Source organism: Palaemon carinicauda, chromosome 7 (assembly GCF_036898095.1).
Source record: "Palaemon carinicauda isolate YSFRI2023 chromosome 7, ASM3689809v2, whole genome shotgun sequence".
NCBI classification, from domain to species: domain Eukaryota; kingdom Metazoa; phylum Arthropoda; class Malacostraca; order Decapoda; family Palaemonidae; genus Palaemon; species Palaemon carinicauda.
In genome coordinates, this window is record NC_090731.1 from 160,824,457 (window position 1) to 160,849,544 (window position 25,088).

The window sequence follows — 25,088 nt, forward strand, 5'->3', positions numbered from 1 at the left end:
GAAAATCCGCAATATGTATATATATATGGGTTATGGAAAAACCCCGCGAAGTGGTGAATCCGCGATTGTCGAACCGCGAAGTAGCGAGGGTTCACTGTAATTTCGATAATGTCAGCAATTGAACATGATGGAAATGCTCTCCGTTCAGTATAAAGCTATTTTTACTCATGTGAAATTAACAAATAACAGCCAAATAATGCCTCAAAGGTCCGATTCTGACTTAATTTTCTACTCCAAAGCTTTTATAAAGATTGCCAAGAAAAAATAAAGGCGACGCTGTCAATCATAAGGTTAGGAGTTATTTGTGATTTACGTTTTCATAATGGAAGGATTTATGGTATTATTTTACTGTATTACAGGGCAATGTAACCTAGGAAAAAACCTGTTTCTTATAGAAAAAATTAGGCTCTCTTCGAAAATGACACTCGTTCCCGTCGCAAATGAAGTTTCAGAAATATATATATATATATATATATATATATATATATATATATATATATATATATATATATATATATATATATATATATATATATATATATATATATATATATATATATATATATATAAATAAATATATATATATATATATATATATATATATATATATATCCTACAATAATTTGGGACCCCCAGTGGAAACTCGGGGTTTTGGGTGGGGGAAAACATACTGGGGAAACGATATATAAACGTAAAATGACAAATTCGAAGATAATTTGTATTTTTCCTAACCATACAAACCTTAGCTATTTACAAAGGGTTATTACTTTTAGCGTAGCTGAAATGGCGAGCCATTAGAATTTAACGAGGGTGTATTACCCCCCGCGCTAGTTAGCGGGGGGGTAGGGGAGTGGTAGCTAGCTACCCCTCCTCCCCCTCACACACACGTGAATACTCACTTTCACTTAGAGGTAGGACTTGTCTTGGGGGACAGGGCTGGCGGGCAAATATGTGTAAATAGCTAAGGTTTGTATGGTTAGGAAAAATACAAATTATCTTCGAATTTGTCATTTGTTCCGTAACCGAAATACAAACCACGCTATTTACAAAGGGTGACTTATCCCTTAGGAAGGGTGGAAAGTCCCCAGCCATACTGGCTTTGGCTTTACCCGGGGACTCAGAATCCGAGTGAGTCGCACTCGAGAAAAGGAGTCCCTGCACCTCACAAGTTCCTTGCTCCGCAAGGAACCATGTGGCCTACGTAAGCTTGTGTGTGAAGGAAGAAGTGTGACCCGTCTTAGGCAGTTGACCTGGAGTTCCAGAAGGAACTCTGGGTTAGGACGTTCCCAATACCACCTCGTCAGGGTATGGGGGACGCGACAGTATTGACTCAATACTCGGAACACAAGGAAGCATGGTTTACCTGCAGAGGTTCGAGGTCAGCTATGCAGAGACCAGGATGCTGCTTCCCCGTAGAGGGGATGATGAAGAAAGAAGTAAGGGCCAGACATACTTCTTTCGTTCATGCAGACTAAAACCTGATAACAATGCCCTCAACCTTCTGCTACCTGTCCAAAAAGGAGCCTGAGGTTAGACCAGCTGTTGTGTAGCCACCACAGAGCGATAGAAAACGTATCGAGACTCCTGTGGGTCACGCCCTGCAGGAAGCGGGCTGCGAAGGTCATCAGACGCTTCCAGACTCCAGCTTGTAGCACCTGCATCACAGAGTAGTATTACTCGAAGGCGAGGACGTTGCGATGTATCCAACATCGTGCTGTAGGGCGACGTGACGGGGGAGGGTTTGAAGACAGGTCGAGATGAATGTACTCGAGTCCGGGCTGAAGAGGTATACTGGTGACTCTCCCCCCATGTCCTCCATGTGTTCCCAAATCGGCTGCAACTGAGGCCAAACTGCAGCTGTTCCCAGCGCTAACATCTCGATTCCTTACTGGCAAGAAAGAGAAGGTCTTGGGACATAACACACAGAATGGAGACTCGAAATCTTGAATGAATCGGACCGAAGGGTCGGGACCCTCAGATTCTGAGTCTAGCCAACAACTCAGGAGCGAGCCTGAATGTTGCCTTCCCCTCTTCCTTAGAAAGGGGGGAGTAGTAAGAGACCAAGAAGATTGCTTACACACTGGCCGTGGCCAGAGTGAGCAGAAGACCCAAGGCGGAATACAATCCGAGGCCTGTCGTAAAAGGGTCTTGAGAAGATCTCTTAAAGGACTAAAAGTCCGAGCCATGCTCCAAGTTGGAGGTCTTCCTCCGACTAGGGCAGGGACGATCGTAGCTTCGCATGAGCGAGGATAGATCCAGCGGGCAGGAAAAAGTTATTCCTTTAAGCCTGAAGGTCAGGGAAAGGCTGAGCGACAGGCTTCATTGCCGAGAGCGGAAAGGAGCTTCCTCCCGCCGAAAGGCAATAAGACCGTTATTGCTGGAGAAGAGGCCTTACCACCTTAGACTCTTCACTTTGCCTGGGAGACCCCTGTGGATGACTATCGCAGATGACGCGACCTCCGTACCGCGACTGTAGCGGGTTGTCTCTTCTAGAGGAGGAAGCGTAGTGTCTCCAGGCATGAAGCCGAAGCGATGCCCCGGTTCGGGAGAGATGTCGCAGTGTGGTTGCTTGAGTAGTCTGCGCCGTGGGAGAAGCTCTCCCGGGAGTTCCGTCAGGGGAAGCAGAGGGTCCAGAAACCGTTCTGCGCATAGTCCTAGTGGAGCTCTCCCATTGAAAGGTTGACAGACAACCTGGTTTTGTTGAGACCCATTGTCCGCAGACAAAAAGGAGGGAAGACGCAGGCGTCGAATTTGTCCCACCATCACCGGAATGCATCTTGCCAGAGTCTCGGGGTCTGAGACTGGGGGGTAAGACTAGTGGAAGCTTGAGGTTCCAAGGTGTTGCGATCAGGTCCCCCAGACCAGCACTTGCTGGTTACCCAAGGTCAAAGACCCCTAGGTACACTCTCTCTATGAGGCTCTGCTCGGATAGTCTGAGAGATATTCCCCTGCCTGGAATGAGAGAGCCGATGGTGGAATTGAGAGAATCTCAATCATCCCGGTATCTCTACTACAAGATGTGAAGGTGTGAAAATGCGTCCCCTGCTGGTTAGGATGAAGTCGACGCGCAACGGGGCGACTTGGCAGGAGCTGTAGGATCTGAAGAGGGGCCAGACTAAGGCCCTTAAGCCTGCCTGAATGATGGAGAGGTATCCTTCAGGTCTTGACCATAGGCCTGGACCGGAACATGCCCCCCCCCCCCCCCCCCTTTCCTTTGACGAGTCCGAGAACCGCATCAAGAATGTGGGGAAAGGACGAGAATATCCACTACCATCAAGAGGCTCCATAGGTCAACACCCATTGCAGGTTTAATAGTTCCGCTGGTCCCATAGGGCCAGGGAGTCCGGTTAAACATTGCCTGAAGCCACCGGGACTTGGATCGCCCCACATGGAACTTATCCTGAGGCGACCGTTCGGACTATAGACGGGTCAATGAGGAAAGAAGAACTAGGAAACGTTCCAAGGTAGGGCTGAAAGCTCTGCTTGACTGAGAACAGGTACTGCGACTCTCCTCAGTCTTGCCACAGTCAACCGAAAGGAAGGCTCGGAGGATGCGGTAACAGAATCTGGCGTCCCCAGGTGGTCACCCATCCAAGTACCGACGTTGCTTAACCTCGCTGGACGGACGAGAAGCGGGGTTTCCAATGTGGTAAGGCGGTTGACTCAAAATCATGGCCAGATACTCCAGATGTTGAGGCAGAGGAAGAGAAGGCTCCAAGCAAAATACCATGAGCCCACACTCATGGTCACATTCCGGAAGCTAGTCCCGGCGCTGAAGAAGGTCGAAACCCGAGCCTACCGGAGTTGACCAGCCCTCCAAACAGCAGAGGAGGCGGAAGCCTGCACCTGAGCGGCCAAGAGGAAGGCAGGGAGAGTTCTCTGGGGAAACAAACCTGCTATGCCACGGCGGGATAGCCACACTGCATCATAAGCAGGAATACTTGCAGTCTAGGCTGAATTCGACGAGCACCCTGGAAGATGGATGGAATGGAAACTGAAAGTACCCGTCCTTCCGATCCAGGGTTAAAGGAGTCCTGTCGCCTCGTTACCAGTCTGATCGATTCTGCTGGTCTACGCTGGCCGAAGTTTGTTCGACAAACTTGATCAGGACTGAGAGGTCGACTATGGACATCCCCTCTCAGATCCTTCCTTACAAGAAAGGATCGACTGAGGGGACCGGGGGTGAAGCCGTCGATGATCCTAAGGAAGACCTTCGCCTAAGGTATGGATCATTCTGCCCAACCGGGCAACTCTGCTGACGCTATGGCATAGAGGTTCAGAGACACTGAATTCGCTGACAGAGACAGCAGGCGCGATATCCTTGGCTACTCACAGAGATTGTGCGGGAATGGGCATCGGGAAGCTGTCATTCGGATGAGTAACCTTAAGCATCCTCCCAGCGAAAAAACCTGCAATCCTAGAGTCGTAGCCGATAACTTAGGCCGACGTGGTTGAAAGAAAAGGGCGCTGGAGCCCTGCAGAGTCTGGAAGAAAGCGCCTTGGAGGAGTGAAAACGGAAGTCGATTTACTCCGCACAGCAGCTGTCTAAGTCTCTGTCCTTGGGCACAGACAAAACTCTTCTCAAGGATGGAAGGGTGTCTGAGGTCGTCGACCTCCACAGATGGGACACCCGAAGGAAGCCTTCAGTCAGCGCGTCCAGATGGTACAACATCGAGCTTGTCCGCAAGTAGATACTTAACGACGAAAGGCCAAGGTGTCTGAGCTCGAGAGGAGGAAAGTACCCTTGATCTTCCTGTAGCTTCCTTGAACCAAACCTCGGGCCGTAACCGAGGAGGGAAAGAACCTGGTAAGCTCCCAGAGGAAGAGGTAAGCAGTCACCCCTTGTCCGATGGAGAAATCTTGAACGGAAAGCCCCCCCGCCAAAAATCCTTCCAGGGCAGGAGAAGGAGAGAGTACTCGTACAGGAGAGGGGACCCTCGAGACCGACCTCTTGGGAACCAACTTCGCCCTGGGGGAAGTCACCACGAAGTCCACTCCTCTCTTTCTCTTCAGCGTAGGAGAGACAGCCGCTGGTTTGTTACCCTGGCCGGCGAGTACTGGTTTCATAACCCTCATTAACGCCCGTGCCAGCGGACCAAACCATGTCTGCTGCTCCAAGGACACAGAGTCCGAAATCCTCGCTAAGGTGAAAGGGATCGGGCGATCCTTTGGAGTGGACCCGACGGTACCTGCCTGAAAAGAAGGTGGGGAAGAATGCTGTACTGACCTGTCTTCGTCCTGCACTACCAACCTGTGCTTGGATGGAGGTGATCCCGAGTGCCGTCTAGGAGCACGCGTCCCTGCTGCTACCACCGGCTGTGGAATTCGCCGCGAACTATGGTCGCGCGAGGGCGAACGGTTGCGCAAAGGCGAACAGTCGCGCAAAGGCGAATGGTCGTGCGGGCGCGCAGGCGAGCGGTCGCGCGGGCGCGCGGGCGCGCGGGCGAGCGATCGCGCGGGCGCGCGGGCGCGCGGGCGAGCGATCGCGCGGGCGCGCGGGCGAGCGATCGCGCGGGCGCGCAGGCGAGCGATCGCGCAGGCGAGCGATCGCGCAGGCGAGCGATCGCGCAGGCGAGCGATCGCGCAGGCGAGCGATCGCGCAGGCGAGCGATCGCGCAGGCGAGCGATCGCGCAGGCGAGCGATCGCGCGGGCGCGCAGGCGAGCGATCGCGCAGGCGAGCGATCGCGCAAGCGAGCGATCGCGCAGGCGAGCGATCGCGCAGGCGAGCGATCGCGCAGGCGAGCGATCGCGCAGGCGAGCGATCGCGCAGGCGAGCGATCGCGCAGGCGAGCGATCGCGCAGGCGAGCGATCGCGCAGGCGAGCGATCGCGCAGGCGAGCGATCGCGCGGGCGCGCAGGCGAGCGATCGCGCAGGCGCGCAGGCGCGCAGGCGAGTGGGCAGGTAAATGAACACGTGTCCGAGGCGACGAACGCAAGCGATGGCGTGACGGCGAGGGATCGTGCTGCCGCGTAGGTGAAGAAGATCGCTGGCGATAATGACCGCGTGATGGTAAGCGATGGCGAGCAGCATGTGCAGGTGAATGATCGCGTGAAAGGGTGCGATGGTGATCAGCATCCGCAGGAGGGCGATCGTTCAGGGTTGTGCGATGAGGAGCACCATGCGTAAGCGGGCAATCGTGCAGGGTTGTGCGATGGCGAGCAGCATGCGCAGGTGAATGATCGCGTGAAAAGGTGCGATGGTGATCAGCATCCGCAGGAGGGCGATCGTTCAGGGTTGTGCGATGAGGAGCAGCATGCGTAAGCGGGCAATCGTGCAGGGTTGTGCCATGGCGAGCAGCATGCGCAGGTGAATGATCGCGTGAAAGGGTGCGATGGTGATCAGCATCCGCAGGAGGGCGATCGTTCAGGGTTGTACGATGAGGAGCAGCATGCGTAAGCGGGCAATCGTGCAGGGTTGTGCGATGGCGAGCAGCATGCGCAGGTGAATGATCGCGTGAAAGGGTGCGATGGTGATCAGCATCCGCAGGAGGGCGATCGTTCAGGGTTGTGCGATGAGGAGCAGCATGCGTAATCAGCATCCGCAGTTGAGGGTCGCGCGATGGCGATCAGCATCCGCAGTTGAGGGTCGCGCGATGGCGATCAGCATCCGCAGTTGAGGGTCGCGCGATGGCGATCAGCATCCGCAGATGAGGGTCGCGCGATGGCGATCAGCATCCGCAGTTGAGGGTCGCGCGATGGCGATCAGCATCCGCAGTTGAGGGTCGCGCGATGGCGATCAGCATCCGCAGTTGAGGGTCGCGCGATGGCGATCAGCATCCGCAGTTGAGGGTCGCGCGATGGCGATCAGCATCCGCAGTTGAGGGTCGCGCGATGGCGATCAGCATCCGCAGTTGAGGGTCGCGCGATGGCGATCAGCATCCGCAGTTGAGGGTCGCGCGATGGCGATCAGCATCCGCAGTTGAGGGTCGCGCGATGGCGATCAGCATCCGCAGTTGAGGGTCGCGCGATGGCGATCAGCATCCGCAGTTGAGGGTCGCGCGATGGCGATCAGCATCCGCAGTTGAGGGTCGCGCGATGGCGATCAGCATCCGCAGTTGAGGGTCGCGCGATGGCGATCAGCATCCGCAGTTGAGGGTCGTGCGATGGCGATCAGCATGCGCAGGTGAGCTAGTAGCTGGCGAACCATGTTCCTTCAGAAGTGTTGGAGAACGTTGGCGTGCCAGCTGTAACACACGTGGGCGATCCGGAGATCGCTGGCGAGCTGATGATCGCTGGCGAGCTGATGATCGCTGACGAGCTGATGATCGCTGGCGAGCTGATGATCGCTGGCGAGCTGATGATCGCTGGCGAGCTGATGATCGCTGACGAGCAGAAGGCTACGCGTGGAAGCCTGCGCAAAGAAGAAGTCCTTGACCCCGACCTGAACCGAAGTTCTAGATCGCGAGGGCGAACGTGGGCGCACAGGGCACGTAACAGGAACCGCAGGGAAGATCATCTTTAAAGCGCTGACGAACAGGAGAGCGCTGATGAGCAGAAGGGCGCGCAGGGAAACCCTGACACGCAAGGGAAGAACCCCCGTGGGGGCAACCCTTTGCCTCGAAGGAATCGTTGTCCGCCGGGAGACTGATGTCCGTCGGAAGACCGCTGTCCGTCGGGCAGCCCGTTGTCCGTCGGGAAGACCGTTGCCCGTCGGAAGACGAGATCAGACTGCTGTCCATCTGCACCAAGGCGGAAGATCGAGAAAAAAGGAGTGTAGGCTGCAAACGGAGATCCAAAAGGGCGCCTCAAGCACCCTTATAGGGAGATGAGAGGCCCTTACGACGAGGCGGACGGAGGGCCTTACGGCGAGGGAGGCCAACAGCAACAGAAGAAACCTCCGAAGAGGAGTCTCTATGAGTGTACTCTCTCGCGAACGAAAGAGAAACACTTCGAGGAAGAGACTGGTCAGCCAGTGACCTAAAAGGAGCAATCCTCCGAAGAGGAGCTCCTGCAGTTGCCCAGCCCCTTGAGCGAAACTGCAGGTGCGACCGCTCAGCACCAAGAGCATAGTCGCACGAAAAAAAGGCAAGAGAAGAACCCCCCAAAAGGGGAAAAACTCAAGCCTGGACAGGAAAAACTTCCCTCGGAAGGAAAGTTATCCGCCCAAGGAGGCAAGCCTCCTGACTGTTCTAAAATGAACTGGAGAGCTGTCCGTCGACACGGGAGTACTACCAGTAGAAGGAGACACGCCCCTGACGAAAATACAAGGGGGGAGGCAGCAACAGCCGAATCCCCAGGACTCAACCAGACAGCTCACACCGTTGCTATATTACAGAAACGAACTAGATCGGTAACTGTAAAAAAATAAAACAAATAATATTAGTACACATTCATTCCCCCGGGAAGGCTCCGAAGAGGAATCCCGAGGGAAAGGAACAAGAATTACACAACAGGCACGTGCCCTCACAACCACTTACACTCGCGGAAGGAGAGCTGTAACCAAAACAGAATTATAACAATTATAATTATGTAACTATGTAATTATGTAATTAAAAAATGAATGAACACTAAAGAAAGAACGAAAACCCCGAAAGGAATCGTTCTACAAGCTGAAAAAAAAAAAAAACAACTACAATTAGATTCATAACTAGTTGATACAAACGTACGCGTAGCAACCCCCCACACGGAAAGGAAGCTAGGCTACAAGGGCGTAGTAACACGTAGTAAAAGGGTGAACGACCTCAAGAGAGAGAGAGAGAGAGAGAAAGACATAAGTCAAACTCGATCGCCACCCATAAAATACGCCGTGGTGGCCTAACTGCCGAGGCCTCCACGTAGATATCGTACACTACACACACACATCTGAAAAGGAAACTTACTTATTTCTATACTCAAATATATATACAAACATGAAAACATGTTTACATATATACTGAGTAAAAGAAAAGTAAGCGATTAAGTAAAGACAAAACAGACAATGGCTGCCAAGCGAGGACCAAGACAGAGACGTCTGTCACAGTCCGAGCCAAAAGTGAAAGTGAGTATTCACGTGTGTGTGAGGGGGAGGAGGGGTAGCTAGCTACCACTCCCCTACCCCCCCGCTAACTAGCGCGGGGGGTAATACACCCTCGTTAAATTCTAATGGCTCGCCATTTCAGCTACGCTAAAAGTAATAACCCTTTGTAAATAGCGTGGTTTGTATTTCGGTTACGGAACAAACTAGCCTTTTCTTCTCTATACATTACCTTCTTGGACGTATAATAAACGGAGGAAAAGACAAAACAGTATAACTGGATAAACTTTGGAGGCGCCATTGCAAAGGCTATGTCTCATGAAAAAATATGGTAACCAGAGCTGCCAACGTGTGATGTAGATCAAATGTTAGCGTAACAAGCTAACATTAGCAGTGTTTCTCATTTAATTTTTCTCAATCTACTTGCCGGTTATAGTCGCTCCCGTTCGTTCGTTTGCACATAGCAGGTTTCGACCTTCTACGCAAAAATCCCGCCTCCCTACGCAGAGACTGTTCCCCACCAATAGGATTTCTTCTTCCCTAATCGTGAAATGTAACTATTCGTCTTCTCCACAAGCTCTGTTCAAGTCTATTACTTGATCAGTTATGTAATACCCTCATATAAATATTACGTTTGACCCCAGTATTACCCGTCTTATTATCCGATACCTTATAAAATCACCTCATTTTATATAGGCTACCCATCAAATATTATTTATCATACACTCCATTTTATCTTTCTATTTTACTTATATACATTTTGTTATTACCTTTTCACTCCCAGATTTCACATAAATACTTGCTCTGGACAAGTTTCCCATTCTGGTTCATTCATGTTTATTCTCTAGACTCCGTTGCTTTTCCGTTAACCAATCACGAACCCATACGTATCTAAAGTTTGCACAGGGGGATTTATATTTCCCTACCCCCACCTTCCAACTAACCCTTTTCCGTTGAAACCTTTGCCCAAGTCAGGTCTTTGTTAGTTCAAGTGACGTCTTTTTTCGTATTTTACGATCGAAGTTTTAGAAAACTGTAACGACTTCAGTAATCCATACTTGAAAGTATTTTGGTGAATTCCAATGTTGATAATTTTCTTAAATCTCGTAATGTAATAAACCAACTTTTACAGTGTTCTAAGTGCAGTACTAATATAAGGCAAAGCAGTTAAGACGTTACAGACTCACAGTCACAAGTTCACCCCCGTGACCCACGTTACGTCGTCACGGTCATAAAAGTCATTAATTTCTTTAACTTTAATGAGTTAGTTTTATCATATTTCGTTAGAGTGCGAAGCTCAACATTACCGCTTTCCAGTGCATACGAGGTTGATTTTTCTTTACCTGTGATCATAAGTGAGGAACAAGAACCATTATATTTAACGTTGCTAATGTTAACGTAACATTACTAATGTTAGCGTGCGCAGCTCAACATTACCGCTTGCCAGTACATACGAGCTTGATGTTTTATTTTCATGCGAGCGAAGCGAGCTAATGGAGGAACAAGACCCATTATATATAATGTTATCATAACAATGCTAACGTTATCGTAATGTGAGTGAAGTGATACGGATTAACATAATATATATAACAAAGGCATTATATTGGGTTTGTGACCTGGGAACTTCTAGGTTAGGTTAGGTGGGTTTATTAGGTTCTGTACCCTTTTTGTACTTTTTTATATATTGTGTAAAGGGTATAGGGAAAAATTCTTTAAAATACACATGATAATATTACCGTAGCATTACTAACGTTAGCAATGCCACCGTAACGTTGGTAACGCTGTGTATCATTGGTAACGTTGCTAATGGTACCGTTCTCAGTACATACGTGATTGAAGTGACACAGAATTTGAACAAGTCATTATATTTAAGCATTTTAACAAAATATATATAATAAAAGACATTATATTTAAACATTTTAACAGAAAATATAAGTTTTCCTGTAGAAAATAACGTGATTTAACCGGTTTTCACCTTCATTTTATCCGTAATGACAGCAACCAGTTCGGCTACTTCAAGTTAGTCGAATTGGTTGTTCTGTTTATTTGCGGTTGAAATGGAGGTCAAATTACGTTATTTACTACAGTAAAACATATATTTTCTGTTCGAAATCAGAATCGGTAATACAGTAAACCTTTACTGGATTTATTTGTGATTTACTTCATCGTATTGTAAGGATTAATTTGTGATTCACTTTTAGTTTGTGACCTGGGAATGGTGGGGTTAGGTTAGGTGGGTTTGTTAGGTTCTGTACCCTTTATCAAATCTCAAAAGTTAAAATAATCCCGTTTTCAGCCACTTAGGTAAAGAAAAGAACGGACCTTTTTCTACAGAAAAAAAAGTAGTTTTTTCCCTAGGTTACATTACCCTGCAATACAGTACAATAATTCCTATGAACCATATATTTTCCAATTGGTTATCTTGTGCTTATTTTGCACTTCTGACCAGCATTATAGCTGCCAATCACTCGTTTATGACATTTCCCCACCCTAAAAATCCCGGTTTCCCACTGGGGTCCCCCATAATTCTCTATATATAAGGGGGTCCAAACCTCATGAACGGGTGGTTTGCCCCAATAACCATGGTCAGAAATGCATAAAACACAAGATAGCGAGTAGGAATAATATAGGGTTCATGTTTATGGCTAGAAATTAAAGTATCATATATTTACCCTTATTTCTATACAATATTTCTTCCAGTTCTATAATTTTAACGAAAAATAAATAGGCATAGGCAATAAAATACAATTCTATCAGACCGGTTTCACAAGAAAGAACACAATTTTAACTGTAAATCATTTGAATATCGATTAAACTATTATGTATTACCCTCAAAGTAACGTGAAACAGAAGAATTGTCCAGCAGGAGTATCAATTAACGGCAGACATGATTGCTAATCGTTTTCACCAACAGCTGACAAATTGAGTCTGACTCAGCTGACTGACACATCAAAATGGTTCCAGCAATGTTCCACCAATTTTATTGCTATTTTACTTGATTATTTGCAAATCTCAAACATCTTGACCATAATATTTCATTAAAATATACACTGAGTTGCTGGTAGAAACTGGAATCAGAATTGGCAGTTGAGAGGTTGATAATAGTAGAACAAATGATTGGTATTGAAAGATATATAGAAAGACTTCAGAAGAGAGAGAGAGAGAGAGAGAGAGAGAGAGAGAGAGAGAGAGAGAGAGAGAGAGAGAGAGAGAGAGAGAGAGAGAGAGAGAGAGAGAGAGAGAGGATGGTTGATATTCTTTTAAAATTAAAAAGCCCTATACCACTCTGGGTATTTTTCCTGTAAGATACGGGGTGTTATGTGAAATCTGATGTGGACCTCTAGACCATGAATAACATAGGCTATGCGAAGGTCTATATATTAAGGTTATACCCCCACTATATATCATTAAAGTCGTAACTAGACCTTTAGTGATCCCACATCCTTCGTTACCCAACTCCATTCAAGAGAATATGAATAAACGCAGGAAGTTTGTCGGTAAATCTTAATCCCTTAATGATTATTATGTTGTAAAGTCTATAAAAAAAAACATAAGGGGATGGGCTACTAATACAACAAAAAAATTATGTTTATGAAGTAAACTTGTAGGCTACTCTTTTTATATTCAATGTCACATTAGCATCATATTCGTTTGATTTCTCTGACATATCATGAATAATTCATGGATTAACCAATATGAGAAACAAAAATCAAAACACCAATCCATTTGGAATATATCTTTTAACACGTTTATATCTCGTCTCAAATAGTATTTTTCATTAAAATAATTTATTCTACTACTATAAATGCCTTTATAAAAAATCTATGATCTTGATAAACTATTTATTCATTTATTTATTTATTCATTCATTTATTTACTCATTCAAACATTCCTGATAAAGTTATCTATTTTAGTTTCCCATAAATATTAATGCTAACATTTTCTATGAGTTCTGGGAGTGAAATATACGTTTTCTTTCATTCTCTATGATAAACATAAATAAATGTCTCTCTAACATATGTTAATCACATTTCTTTGCCTGCTCGTTTATATATCTACAATTTGTATGTTATAAAGGAGTTCTAAGTAACTGAAATAATATTGGGTAATGGGGCTGACCCTTGCCCCTTAAAGCAAGAATAACATTATTGTCTAGTCCTTCATGCTGAGCTCCCCTTTTTATAAATTACTAAGGTAAAAGCTTAAATGTCAAATCATTAGGACGAAAACACACATATCAAATGTATAGGATAAAAGCCTGGCCATTTATGAAAGCTAACAAAGTTGTTAACAAAAGACAGCTAGATTGAAACGACCCCTGGGAAAGCTGATGAAAAGATTACACCCCTAGTGTGAACCCCAAAGAGTGAAATGCAACAGTAGTTGTTCTAAAAATATTTGCTAATTATGAGAAATGAAGTGAATTAAGAGATGAAAATATAGAAGACCTGGAAAACCTTCAAAATAGGATAATAAGAAATATGTATTGAAAAAAATCATAAGTGAGCAATTGTGGGCGCATATTGATGAGTTAGAGGTATTCCCGGAAAATCAGTCGGCCTTCAGAGCTAATCCCTCTACGGAAACTACCTTATGCTCAATAATGAATGATATGATAGCCTAGGTCTTCTTGATGAAGGAAAGTGTGGAATTTTGATTATGTTATATCTTAGTGCTGCCTTCGATACTGCTGTGCACGAGTACTTACTTGGTGACTTAAAGTCCATTGGAGTGACCGAGGAAGCACTGGAATTTTTGCGAAGCTACTTGACGAACAGGAAGACTATTGTAGGAGTTTCTGGAAACCGATCTAGTGAGAGAATTCTTATGAAACGTGTACCACAGGGCAGTGTTCTGATCCCTATCTTGTTCAACATATATACTCTCGAGCTATCACATATCTTGTAAAAACAAAAAGTGGGCTTTAAACTATATGCAGATGATACTCAGTTCTAGCTTTCAATTTCGACAACACAAGATACAATGAAGAAAATTGATGAGATAATGACTGAAATAAAATCATGGATGTAGAGGAAAAGTCTTAAACTAAATGATGATAAAACAGAATGTATGTTTTTTGGCACAAAGGTGGCTTTGAAGAATTGCCAGTTATTTCAAAGTATAAAAATTGGTGATGCTGATGTTAGGATTGTGCCTGTTGTGAAAAATTTGGGTGTACTGATGGATTGTAATTTGCCAATGAGGGATCAAATAGTGAATACAGTGAAAGTGTGTAACTACCACCTGAGAAACATAGCATTTATTAGAAAATATTTAACAGAGGGCAGTACAAAAGTTTTAGTGATGAGTCACGTAGTATCAAGGCTTGATTGTTGCAATTCTCTGTACTATAAATTGCCCAATACACTACTAAGAAAGCTTCAAAATGTGCAAAACCGGGCGGCTAGACTGATGAAAGGCATTAAATTTCGGGAGAGAATAACTCCTGCACTGATCGATCTACATTGGTTGCCTGTTAAGGTTAGAATTGAATTTAAGATTTGTTTGTTGACTTACAAGGCACTTACAAGTAACAAGCCTAAATATCTTCGTGATTGCTTGGTCCCCTACCCTCAAACTACTAGCGCTGCTGTAAGAGTTAGATATGCTGATGACCTATATAGACTAATCGAAATTAGTGTGAATCATGCAATAGGAGGAAGAACGTTTTGTTATGCTGCAGTGAGACTCTTCAACGACCTTCCACTTGATGTCAAGAATAGCAAAAATGTGGCAGCTCTCAAGAAAAACCTGAAGACTCATCTCTTTGGAAAGTGTTATAATAGTGATCAGAAAACTATTAAGCCTGAATACAAATGCTAGCGAATACTGAAAAGATACAGAGCAAGATATAAACTGAAAAGAAATTATTTTCACACATCAAGGCCCGCCTGAACAGACTCTTAGAGTCTGATGGAGGGCGAGAAATAAACCCCTAAAAGTCAAAGTAAAAGTAACCAGCAAGTACTCTATATTGGGGCATCCTTGCAGAAACAAGAATATAGTCAGTGTCTTGCAGAGTGAAATATAAAGATAATAATGATAATGCTCCTCCATAACATAATTAAGAATAATTTGAAGAACCCCAATGGAAAGTGCAGGAATGGCAGCATTGAAGAAATTTGTTATAAACGTGGAATGGAAATAGACGAAAAAAGAAGTTGGGGGGAAAGAACCCTGAAAAAAAAAGAAAAAAAAAACAAGAAAAGAATTATGAAAATGATAGAAGAAACTCTAAGAAAAGAAGAAAATTACGAAAGAAAAAAATACGATTCATAGAAGGAAACGAAAATATAAGCGAAATAGATATGGATAAACAATCCTTGTTATGAAGGCAAGATTAAACATGCTCAAGCTAAAAGCAAATTTCAGGGGGAAATACATAGATGATGTGTGTGACTTATGCAAAGATGAAGAAGATACTACCGAAAATTTACTTTAATGACCAAAATTAGGACAGGTAATGAATATGACATAAGCGTATGCATGCTGCATACATAAGTAGGGCAATGTATATGAAAGAAGAATTTAAAAAGTCCAAACTGACCACAAAAGATTGTTAAAACTGGTGATGCAAGGAGTTATCCCAACTGATTTCAAGGTATAATGGGATTAAAGTAGATATTATGGTTCTCATTATTAATTTAGTTATGGTACAGATAAAATAAGCCTAATTACAATAATGATTATAAGCTTAGAAGCTTTGCATCTATCTTTAACGTGATAGAATGCCCGCAAACTTCTTTCACGGTGTGAGCAGTTAGAAATCAGGAACCACAATAGGCTGCCAAAACTAGTGAAACCATGGTAATATCCCAATTGATTCAAGGTAGAATGGATAGGATTAAAGATTACGATTTTCATTAGGAATGTCTTTTATGGTACAAATAAAAAATCTTAAGTAAAGTGATAAATACACTTAGAAGCTTTGCACCTATCTACTATGCGATAAAGTGCCCGCAAACTTATTTTGCGGAGTGATCAGTTGGGAACTATGAATACGAAATACAGCTTGTTTTAATGTAAAATGGGATGAAATTAAAGCTTATTATTTTAATTAAGACTTATTTATGGTTACATGGAAAAGTTAATTTATAACAATAAGCATAATATCAGAGGTTTTTCACCTATCTAGTGAGCATTAAAGTGCCCGCAAGCTCATTTTGCGGCGTGAGTAGTTAGGAACCATGGACCAAACGGAAATGTATTGGTGAAATAAATATTTTCGTTAGGGCCTCCTTAAAGTAAAAGATCTAAATACAGTAATAAAAGCATTAGACTAAAATATGGAAGGGTGGAATATAAAAAGAAAGTGTGTTGCAAGATTACAAAAGATGGAAACCTTATATAAAGGAATAATAAAACATTCATAGATGTGGACAAGATTCATCGCTACTATTTAGAGCAAACACCAACACACTGGTTCTGCAGTGGAGGAGGAAATGTGAAAATGCTGATACAAACGTCAAATTATGTGAAGAGGAAGAAGTTTAATCCACTAGTAGTTTGCAAAAAAACTGAATACCATAAGAAATGGGGGTGCTACTATAGCGTGAGGTCTACCACACTATAGCGTGAGATCTACCTCCCGTTAGTACTATAGCGTGAGGTCTACCGCTGAATTAGTCGTCCCTCATATAATAAAACACATTTCATACATTTGTTTAGGCAATAAACACTTAATTTAAACATATCTTAGAAATTACTTAAATAGGTCATTGGATTTCTAATTACTTTAGAAAAAAGGAATAAAGGTAAAAATAAACATGTTATATATTTCCATTCATTTATTCTAGCGATACACTCTTCATACATCAAACAGGTAATCATATCTTTCCATACATTTATTCTAGCGATACACTCTTCGTACATCAAAAATGTTATCATATATTTCCATACATTTATTCTAGCGATACACACTTAGTACATCTTCTAAGAATGACACAAATAGATCATTGGAATTTTTTCTCATCCCCTTCCAGCAAAAATGATCAAGATGAGACTGGAATAGCTGACGACCAACACCTCGCATTATTCTCTTCAGAATCATCGTTTTAGCGTCCAACCACGATCGTTCAATTGCCTGTGTGTGTGCTCCTGTCGCTGGATCCACATAATATTGCTGGTGGTTCACTGTAGAATGCTGATATCGATTACAGTATATCCCTTTTAAGCCGAGGGAAAAACTTATTTAGGAGCTCCATTTGCTTCCTTTCATATGGGCAGGTCACGTTGACAGGTCACGTTTTTTATGGATTTGGGCAGTTCACACGTTCCATGGTTAGGTGCGGGGCTCTGGGACGCTGGTCACGCGGTAGACCTCACCCTCCACCTAGGTAGGTGACATTTGGCGGTAGACCTCACACTATAGTAGCACCGAAATGGGTGTATTTTACTAATAAAGCCACATCTAGAAAGAAATACACAATAAAAAACCCTGCTACTATTTTGAATAGAAAACTATGGAAACATGTCTAAATAAAGAAATGTTACTCACAAATTATGGAAAACCAGAAAAGAAATGTTAAACATAGATATATCAAGGGACTGTTAATGTTATGTTTTTCGTAAGTTAACTTACTATGTTATAGCAAAAATCTGCTGCTAGGTAATCTTAACAGTAATACTACATGGAGCTATAATGAACATCAGAGAAAATCAAACAAACAGATTACAACAAAACATAAAAAAGTGGAGTGTGATGAAAAATTTTAGGGGCACTACCATACGCAGCAGTGCTACTCTTTTGGGAGAGATAGTTATGCTTATTACTGCAGTTTATCAAATGTTGATTATTTTTCGTATCGTTTACTTATTTCCTTTCCTCACTGGGCTACTTTTCCTTGTTGGAGACCTTGGGCTTGTAGCATCTTGCTTTTCCAACTAGGGTTTTAGCTTAGCTGACAATAATAATAATAATAATAATAATAATAATAATAATAATAATACAGTAATAATAATACCTCAGCGAAGAGAGAAGACAAATAAAAAGAATATTGCAATAGCCATTTACAGAGGAAGAGCAGATAATAGGAAATGTTTTATTCAAGGCAGAAGGAATAGAAAAAAGAGAAAATAATATATAGACCATATTGAAAAAAGGGTAAAGAAAACCAAAGAAAAAAAAAAACTAAAGAGGAGCCGATGAAAAGGCAAACACGAACCATAAATAACAGTGGCGTAAGTTCGTAACTCGCGTTTACAACAACACTTAAAAGTGAACGTGTAATCTTAAAACTCGTTTGATTTATTTTTTATTTCAAACATTACTTTTATCATATATGCTGTGCAACATCACTTACTTATCATCAAGCTGATATACGAGAGTTAGTATATTAAGAATGGTTTGTTTTTTTAATTTTAATTGAATAAAAAGTTTTGCTGTCAAAGTTAGACGAGCTTAAGCTTGTCTATGAATTAACGGGCATTTTAATTGGTAGTCTTATCCAGCCTGTATTTATATGCTAAAATTGTAGGTTATTTATTATTATCAAAATGGTAAAGACTGCTCGCCTAGCCTATCTTGAAAAAATCAATTTTCATAGGCCTAATCAAAGCTAGCCTAGCAACGTAGGCTTACCCAAATCCCTGCTAATTTAGGTTGTAGAAATATAAGTGTACCTATTTACACTATTCAGTATTCATTTTTACAAGTTGTATTTGAAATTCCGGAGCCTTTGTATATCAGCGGCCAGTTCCTCATGCATTGATTAAAAATGGACCTAAACTTTCCTCCCTAACCTAACCTACAAGCCGTATCCTTACCTACATACCTAACGGGGGCTAACTCCCCCATGCGACCCCCCTTACACAGTCGTATTCTAAGTTAGCCATAATAATACATACAGGTGGCCGCTATCGTACATACACCCCAAAATTCCTACCTGGCTAAACTTGATTGGCTGTAACGTCATCGGGGAGTGTGGCTTACTTCGTCCGGAATCATTGCAGCGACTATAGTTTTTATTGAGTAACTAATTACTAATGTATGGGCAGATTATATTTTAGTTTAAATCTGTGGCGAGGAAAAAATGAGTTTCTGTTTTTATGATGTTTTCAATCTAAATAGTACAAAAATCCTATTCATGTTGGTAAATATTTACTGTAGTACAATATTCCTAAAGAAGAAAATAATAAATGTTCCTGATGTATTTACAGGTACTTCAAAGTATTCTGACGGAAATACTTGGTTGAAATCCGCATTTTTCAAATTAAGGACATTTTAAAATTCCATTTGTTATGACTTGTACAATAAACTATTTTTTTCCTACATGTAATACAAACGAATGACCTTTAGACTTTTAGCAAGTTGAAGTATGAATGGTTGCCAGATGTGGGTAAATCCCGCCCACATGACAAGTTAGCCCCGCTCACGCGACAGGTAGACCAACCCTCATTTTGACTTCGGCCGCAGCTGCGTACGCATGTATTCTGCTGCATTTCTGACTTGGTTGTCCGATCTTTCTTTTTCTCTTTTCCAGAATGATTGTGTTCCTTTCTTACGATGTCCACCACTAAGCCAGAAATGCGACTTTAGCCAGTTAGGAAGGGCCGGTACATGTGCAAGCTAGAGATGGACTCCCATTGGCTTCATTATTTTATCAGAGGGCATAACTGCTCGCAGTTAACACCTTGCGAGGAGTGTAGGGAGTGGCCTTCTTTGCAGTGGGTGGAGTTTGTGAAGAGGAAGAAGCTTAAGAGGGATTCATCAAGCTTGTCCAAGGCCAAGCTGATGCCTAAGAAACTCTAGCTCCTTTTTCCCTTGAAGGTTTAAAAGTCACTCATGAATGGCAGAGGCTAGGGACAGTGACATTGCCCTAATAAGCAGGACAATATATACAAAGGATCAGTGCCCAAGTCCCCTCTCCATCCAAGGTAAGACCAGGGCAGGCCAAGCAATTGCAGCTGAATACTTGGTAGGTAGACCTATAAGCTTCCCAAAACCCCCCATCCTTAGCTCACAAGGATGGTGAGGTTGCAGACACTACAAGATACTAACAAGCTTGACCGAGATGCGAACACCAGTCTGGCTATCACCAGGTAGAGATGTTACCAATAGGCCATAACAACCCTTCTTCGGGAACAAATCCTACTGTTTTCACTGTGGTTTCTTCCAAGGTTGGGTCTTCTGGGGAACCCTTTTTAGTGAAGAGAGACTGCCCCCTAGTGGGGGCAATACACCCCTCTTTCTCTCTTAACCATCTCCCTCTGCTGAATTTACTGTTGACAATCCTTGTGAGAAATTGGATCTTTCTAGGTTGTGGCCTTCGCTTGGGATTGAGGGTGCCCTGTCTGTGGAGAAACTTCTGGAGGCTCTAACATCCGCCAGAGCCCATAAGTCTTCTGCTGCTGCTCCACTTCTGGAGGTGTTGGTGTACTTCAAGAATAATTTGTTTTGGGTTCAAGTGCAACAATATGTATGAGGCACTTTGGTAACTCTTATTTTCATGGAGAGAACTACAGTATCTCAATAACAAATGATATGTTTTTCAAGCGCTTAACTAGATTAACAAATCAATATTCATTGGTTGTGTTTGAGAGGTAATTACCATTTATCATACTGACTTCTACTGGCGGAGTCAAGATCTCGGCTTGTTTGCGACAGAGACCTGCTTATCAAATTTTGCTATGATTTAGAGATTCAGTCAAATTACGAGAAGTTGAGACTAGACTCGCTGTCATCTACAGTACCTGGGTATGGACATAGACTCTATCCAAGGCAGAGTGTTACCATCTACATAGAGACTCCAGCAATTGAGACAGATCACAACACCTCTTCTCGAGAAAGAGTTCCACCGAGCCCATCTGTGACAGAAGCTTCTTCGTCACCTCACCTCCCCAGAGAAACTAGTACCCTTTGGAGGATGCAACATCATTCAGTACAATGGGTACTAAAGAGTCTTGAAATGCTGACATAGCTGCTGCCTCCATGTTTTGCAGCTGTGGAGCAGAAAATGTGGAAGGTAAGAGAATCAGCTTTTTGCTGGATCTGCAACATTCAGGTAGAACAAAAGAGGACTAGGATGTGCCCCTTTGCGCATTTAGAACTTCCTTTGTTGAGATAAGGCAGGACCTTGTAATTTTGATGACAGACTCAATCTCAAAGAGTTCTCTGCACCAGAAACCTGTTTGTTTAGAATGTTCATGGTGTCTAGAGCCTGGTTTAAAAAGGGAGATCAAACCTAAGGCACATGTTCTGGGGTTCTGGGAAGAAGCCATCGATTGTGCAATGTTTCCTGTTACCTATGCACAAGGCGGTTCACCCAGCCTATGGATATGATGAATAGGGCTCATTATTGTGAGAAAAATGAGACTCTTCTCTTGGTCCAAATGTCGGTATTGCTTAGGGAGCAACACCTGTTGCTTCTGCTGCTGCTGCTTCAGCCTATAGTTTTGGGGAGTCCTATGGAAATCAACACCGAAGGGGGTAATTCCAACAGTGCACTAGAGTAATTTCTTAGGGTAATTTCATCATTAAATTTTTTCTAGCTTCATTTGCTTTATATCCTTCTATTTTACCTCTTTCCACTTTCTTTCATCTTGCTATCCAGCCTCTTTTAACTTTTAGTTTATACTGTAACATGAGGGTTTCCCCCAGTTGCACTTGGTTTGCTGAAGGGCCTCATAAATTCCAGCACTATGCTGTATAGCCTAAACTCCTAAATATAATTCAGTGTAAGTACAAGAATGGCATAAGTCTAGGGGTGAAAGGTTGAATGACGGTGCTTCTCTTCTTTTTTTCCCCTCCATATGAGTTGTTGCCAGGTCAAGTACAGGCTAGAACAGACAAGGATGAAGGTAAGCTTTTATAGAAAATCAGCATTTCCTTCCTTTCAACAAGATATGGTTGCTGGTTATAGAGCAATGGCCAATTCCTTTGCATTGTCTCATGGGGTTGATAAGCTATCTTCGACTCAATCTTGCTTTCTTGGGAGGAAGATCTGTGCTACTAATTTCCCTGGTACAAGTTTTCCCTCAAAACTTGTACTGTACTGGCTGAGGCAATAGAAGCTTCAGTATCTCCGTGGGGTGCTGGAGCTGCCTATTCCTAGGTCCAGTACGGTCTGAGTAAAATGATACAAGTGGACATAAAGAACGGCCAGTTATTTCAGAGAAACTTTAACTCCTACCAGTAAGTCTCCTTGATAAAAAACAAAGTTTGTTTGATATTGTAGGAACAAACAACAAGCTTTTAAACGATCTGCATTTTTCCTAGATATAGCTGAGTCTTTTATAGCAATGTTTATGTTTCCTAGAAATACCTGAGTCTTTTAACAAAATCTTACTTCAACCACCCCTCCTGATGCTGAAGGTAAAAAGTGGCTAAGTTATGTCAGGCAGGTGAGAGGAACCTGCTCTCTTTAACTACCAGACAGATGTTAACTACCTCATCACCAAGCTTCAGTGACTATTCAGTTATCATCAGAATATACTTCTAATAAAAGACTCATCATTGTATGTCTAGGAAAAAATACAAATTCCTTGAGCACTTGTCATAATGCAATTATTAATTTTGAACTGTTGTGGGAAAAATCAAGTACTGTGCATTACCCTATTGTTCATATACAGTACATTATTGCTATGTCCTGAATGGGACTGTAATGGTTAGTAAAATTATAGGATAACAGAACATTTCAAATAGTAAAAACAACTTTTTCTTCTGTAAATATTGTGTTTTCAACAAATTTTACTTTTATTTCCACCGCAAATAAACCGTTCTGTTATTCCCCCTTCCTGACATACACAGGTGGGAACCAGGGTCTTTGGATGGGTGAAAACAGAAAAAAACGAGATTATTTAACACTTTTGAGATTCGTAAAAGGCCACAGAACCTAACAAACCCACCTAACCTAACAGTTCCCAGGTCACAGACCTAATCGGTGCCAAGTCTCCGGACCCCCCTTCCCAGGTCACAGACCTAGCCTGGTGGCAAGCCCCTCGGACTCCCCTTTCCAGGTCATAAACTCTCTAAATAAATCACGAAAAATTCCTTGCCTTATAATTGACAGATACATCTTTCTTTGTCTTAGCCATCTTCACAGTCAAATTACAATAGAAAATGTGTTGGTCTTCCCTAAAAGATAACTCAGAATCGCACTTAAAAAACTTTACGAACAGGGGCAGATACGTGTGGTTTTTAGAATGTAAACAAAAGCGTGAAATGAATATTTCAGGGGAATAGAATGCCAATATTTTGTGTAATTTTTCGTGGATTTATTATGCATCCCAGAGAATAATGTATTGAGAAGAAAAGGTTAGTTTTACCATTATTGATTTACCCTAGGCTATATTAGGGTATATCTTATTAACTATTTATTTGCCATGGAAATAAAGGTAATTTTCATAGAAAACAGAAGTTTTTCTGTATAAAACCACGTTCCTTTATCTATAAGAATACCTAATCGTTGTGCTGTTGACTTTCAAACATTCATTGTTGTTGAATTTCTTATTTAAAAAAAAACAGGAATGTTGTGTTCTATTCATTATGCTTTGTTTATAACAGACTTTTAATGTTTGCTATAATTTTACTTCCAGTTAATTTACAAGTTTCATAAAGATACCTACTGGCACCAGGATGAGTGGTAGTGGATTTACCTTTGGGGCACAAAATCCTACAGGTGAGTACTTTACGATGTTTTTCAAAGTGTAAATATATGCAAGGTAGTCTGGCAAAGATGACTAAAGCTGTGTGAAAACTTTACCTAACAGTTTTTTATAAACTTGTCATACTGTATTTTGTTTATCTAATCAAGGTGGCATTACTGTCTTAGAATCACAGATTTCTTGTAACACAGTACAGTAGTTTCATCACAAAACCATTACAGTGAACCCTCGCTACTTCGCGGTTCGACAATCGCGGATTCACCACTTTGCGGGGTTTTCCCATAACCCATATATATATACATATCGCGGATTTTCCGGAAAATTCGAAAATACCGCGAAATCTGAAGACAACCAAATACGATATTTTGTTACCTGTAATTCCATTAATACTGTAATTAGTAATATCTGTTCTTACTGATTGTTCATTGCATTACATATGATATATAATTCGGCACAGAAAGAAATAAAACACGAAAAGAGAATGTGATCATACGATAATTCAGTACTGTATACAGTACGTAGTAAAATTAAATCGAACATGAAACGCAAATCAGATGCAGTCATACCATATTAGAATGGTGTGTACTGTAATGGATGTGCTTTTTTTCCATGAATCTTTTGTATGTATACGTACGTAGTACAGTACTGCATCCAATAATATTCTTTGTTGCAAAAATCACGTTTCGAATAAGCGTACGAGAGAGAGAGAGAGAGAGAGGCGTAAAATAGCGTACGTAAAGCTGTATTATTATTATTGTTATTATTATTATTATTGTTGTTGTTGTTGTTAATAAAATTATTATTGTTATTATTATCATTATTATTATTACTGTACAGTATTATTATCATTATTCATTATTATTACGGTATTGTACTTAACCTACGTACGTTCGGTATGCACGGGGCATCTTCTATGAGTAGGTAACCAACGCATCATAGTACTGTAAGACGGGTTGTGATTGGTTCAAGCGCTGATAGATGACGAATCAGAACTCAAGTTTTGTTATCTAGCCTGTGATTGGTGTTTTGCCTGCATCTCCTACCCGCAGCATCAAAGTTCTCGCGGGGCTGGATCGTCCACTCTCTGTTACCGCGTATCGCTGAGTAGACGTTCTTAAGTGTGTGAATCTGTGCTGTGTGCGACTTTTTTAAGTTGAACTTTTTGTTACTGTAAATCCTACTGTAATGGCTCCCAAGCATTCTGCTTCTCTTAAGGCTGGTAGTGAGCCTAAACGCCACCGAAGGATGATGACGATAGCTGAGAAGGTTACGCTTCTCGACATGTTAAAAGATGGTAGAAGTTACGCGGCCGCCGGCCGCCATTTTGGCATCAACGAATCTACTGTTCGCTATATCAAGAAGGACGAGGCGAACATTAGAAAGACGGCTGCAATCACCTTTAGCAGATCAGCGAAGCGAGTCGTTACAACGCGTAATAAAACGATCGTACGCATGGAAGGTGCTTTAGCTGTGTGGATTGCCGACTGCCGGAAGAAGAACATAGCGTTGGATACGAACACCATCCAAACA

General features: G+C 42.7%; 1 protein-coding gene across 4 annotated transcripts in view; it reads left to right on the forward strand.

The window, feature by feature from the left end:
* The first annotated feature begins 18,113 nt into the window (after positions 1 to 18,113).
* LOC137644107 (nuclear pore complex protein Nup58-like) overlaps positions 18,114 to 25,088 on the forward strand; it is a 129,698-nt gene continuing 122,723 nt past the window's right edge. For 2 of the 4 annotated variants that reach the window (XR_011045130.1, XM_068377056.1), the window contains exons 1-2: positions 18,116 to 18,280; positions 23,490 to 23,572. Coding sequence is in view for 3 of the 4 variants with exons in the window: in XM_068377056.1 (XP_068233157.1) it covers positions 23,530 to 23,572 (43 nt within the window). In the remaining variant the exon portion in view is untranslated. Of the gene's footprint in view, positions 18,281 to 23,489; positions 23,573 to 25,088 lie in introns of all 4 variants that reach the window. The other 2 variants (XM_068377057.1, XM_068377055.1) reach the window with 2 other exon arrangements.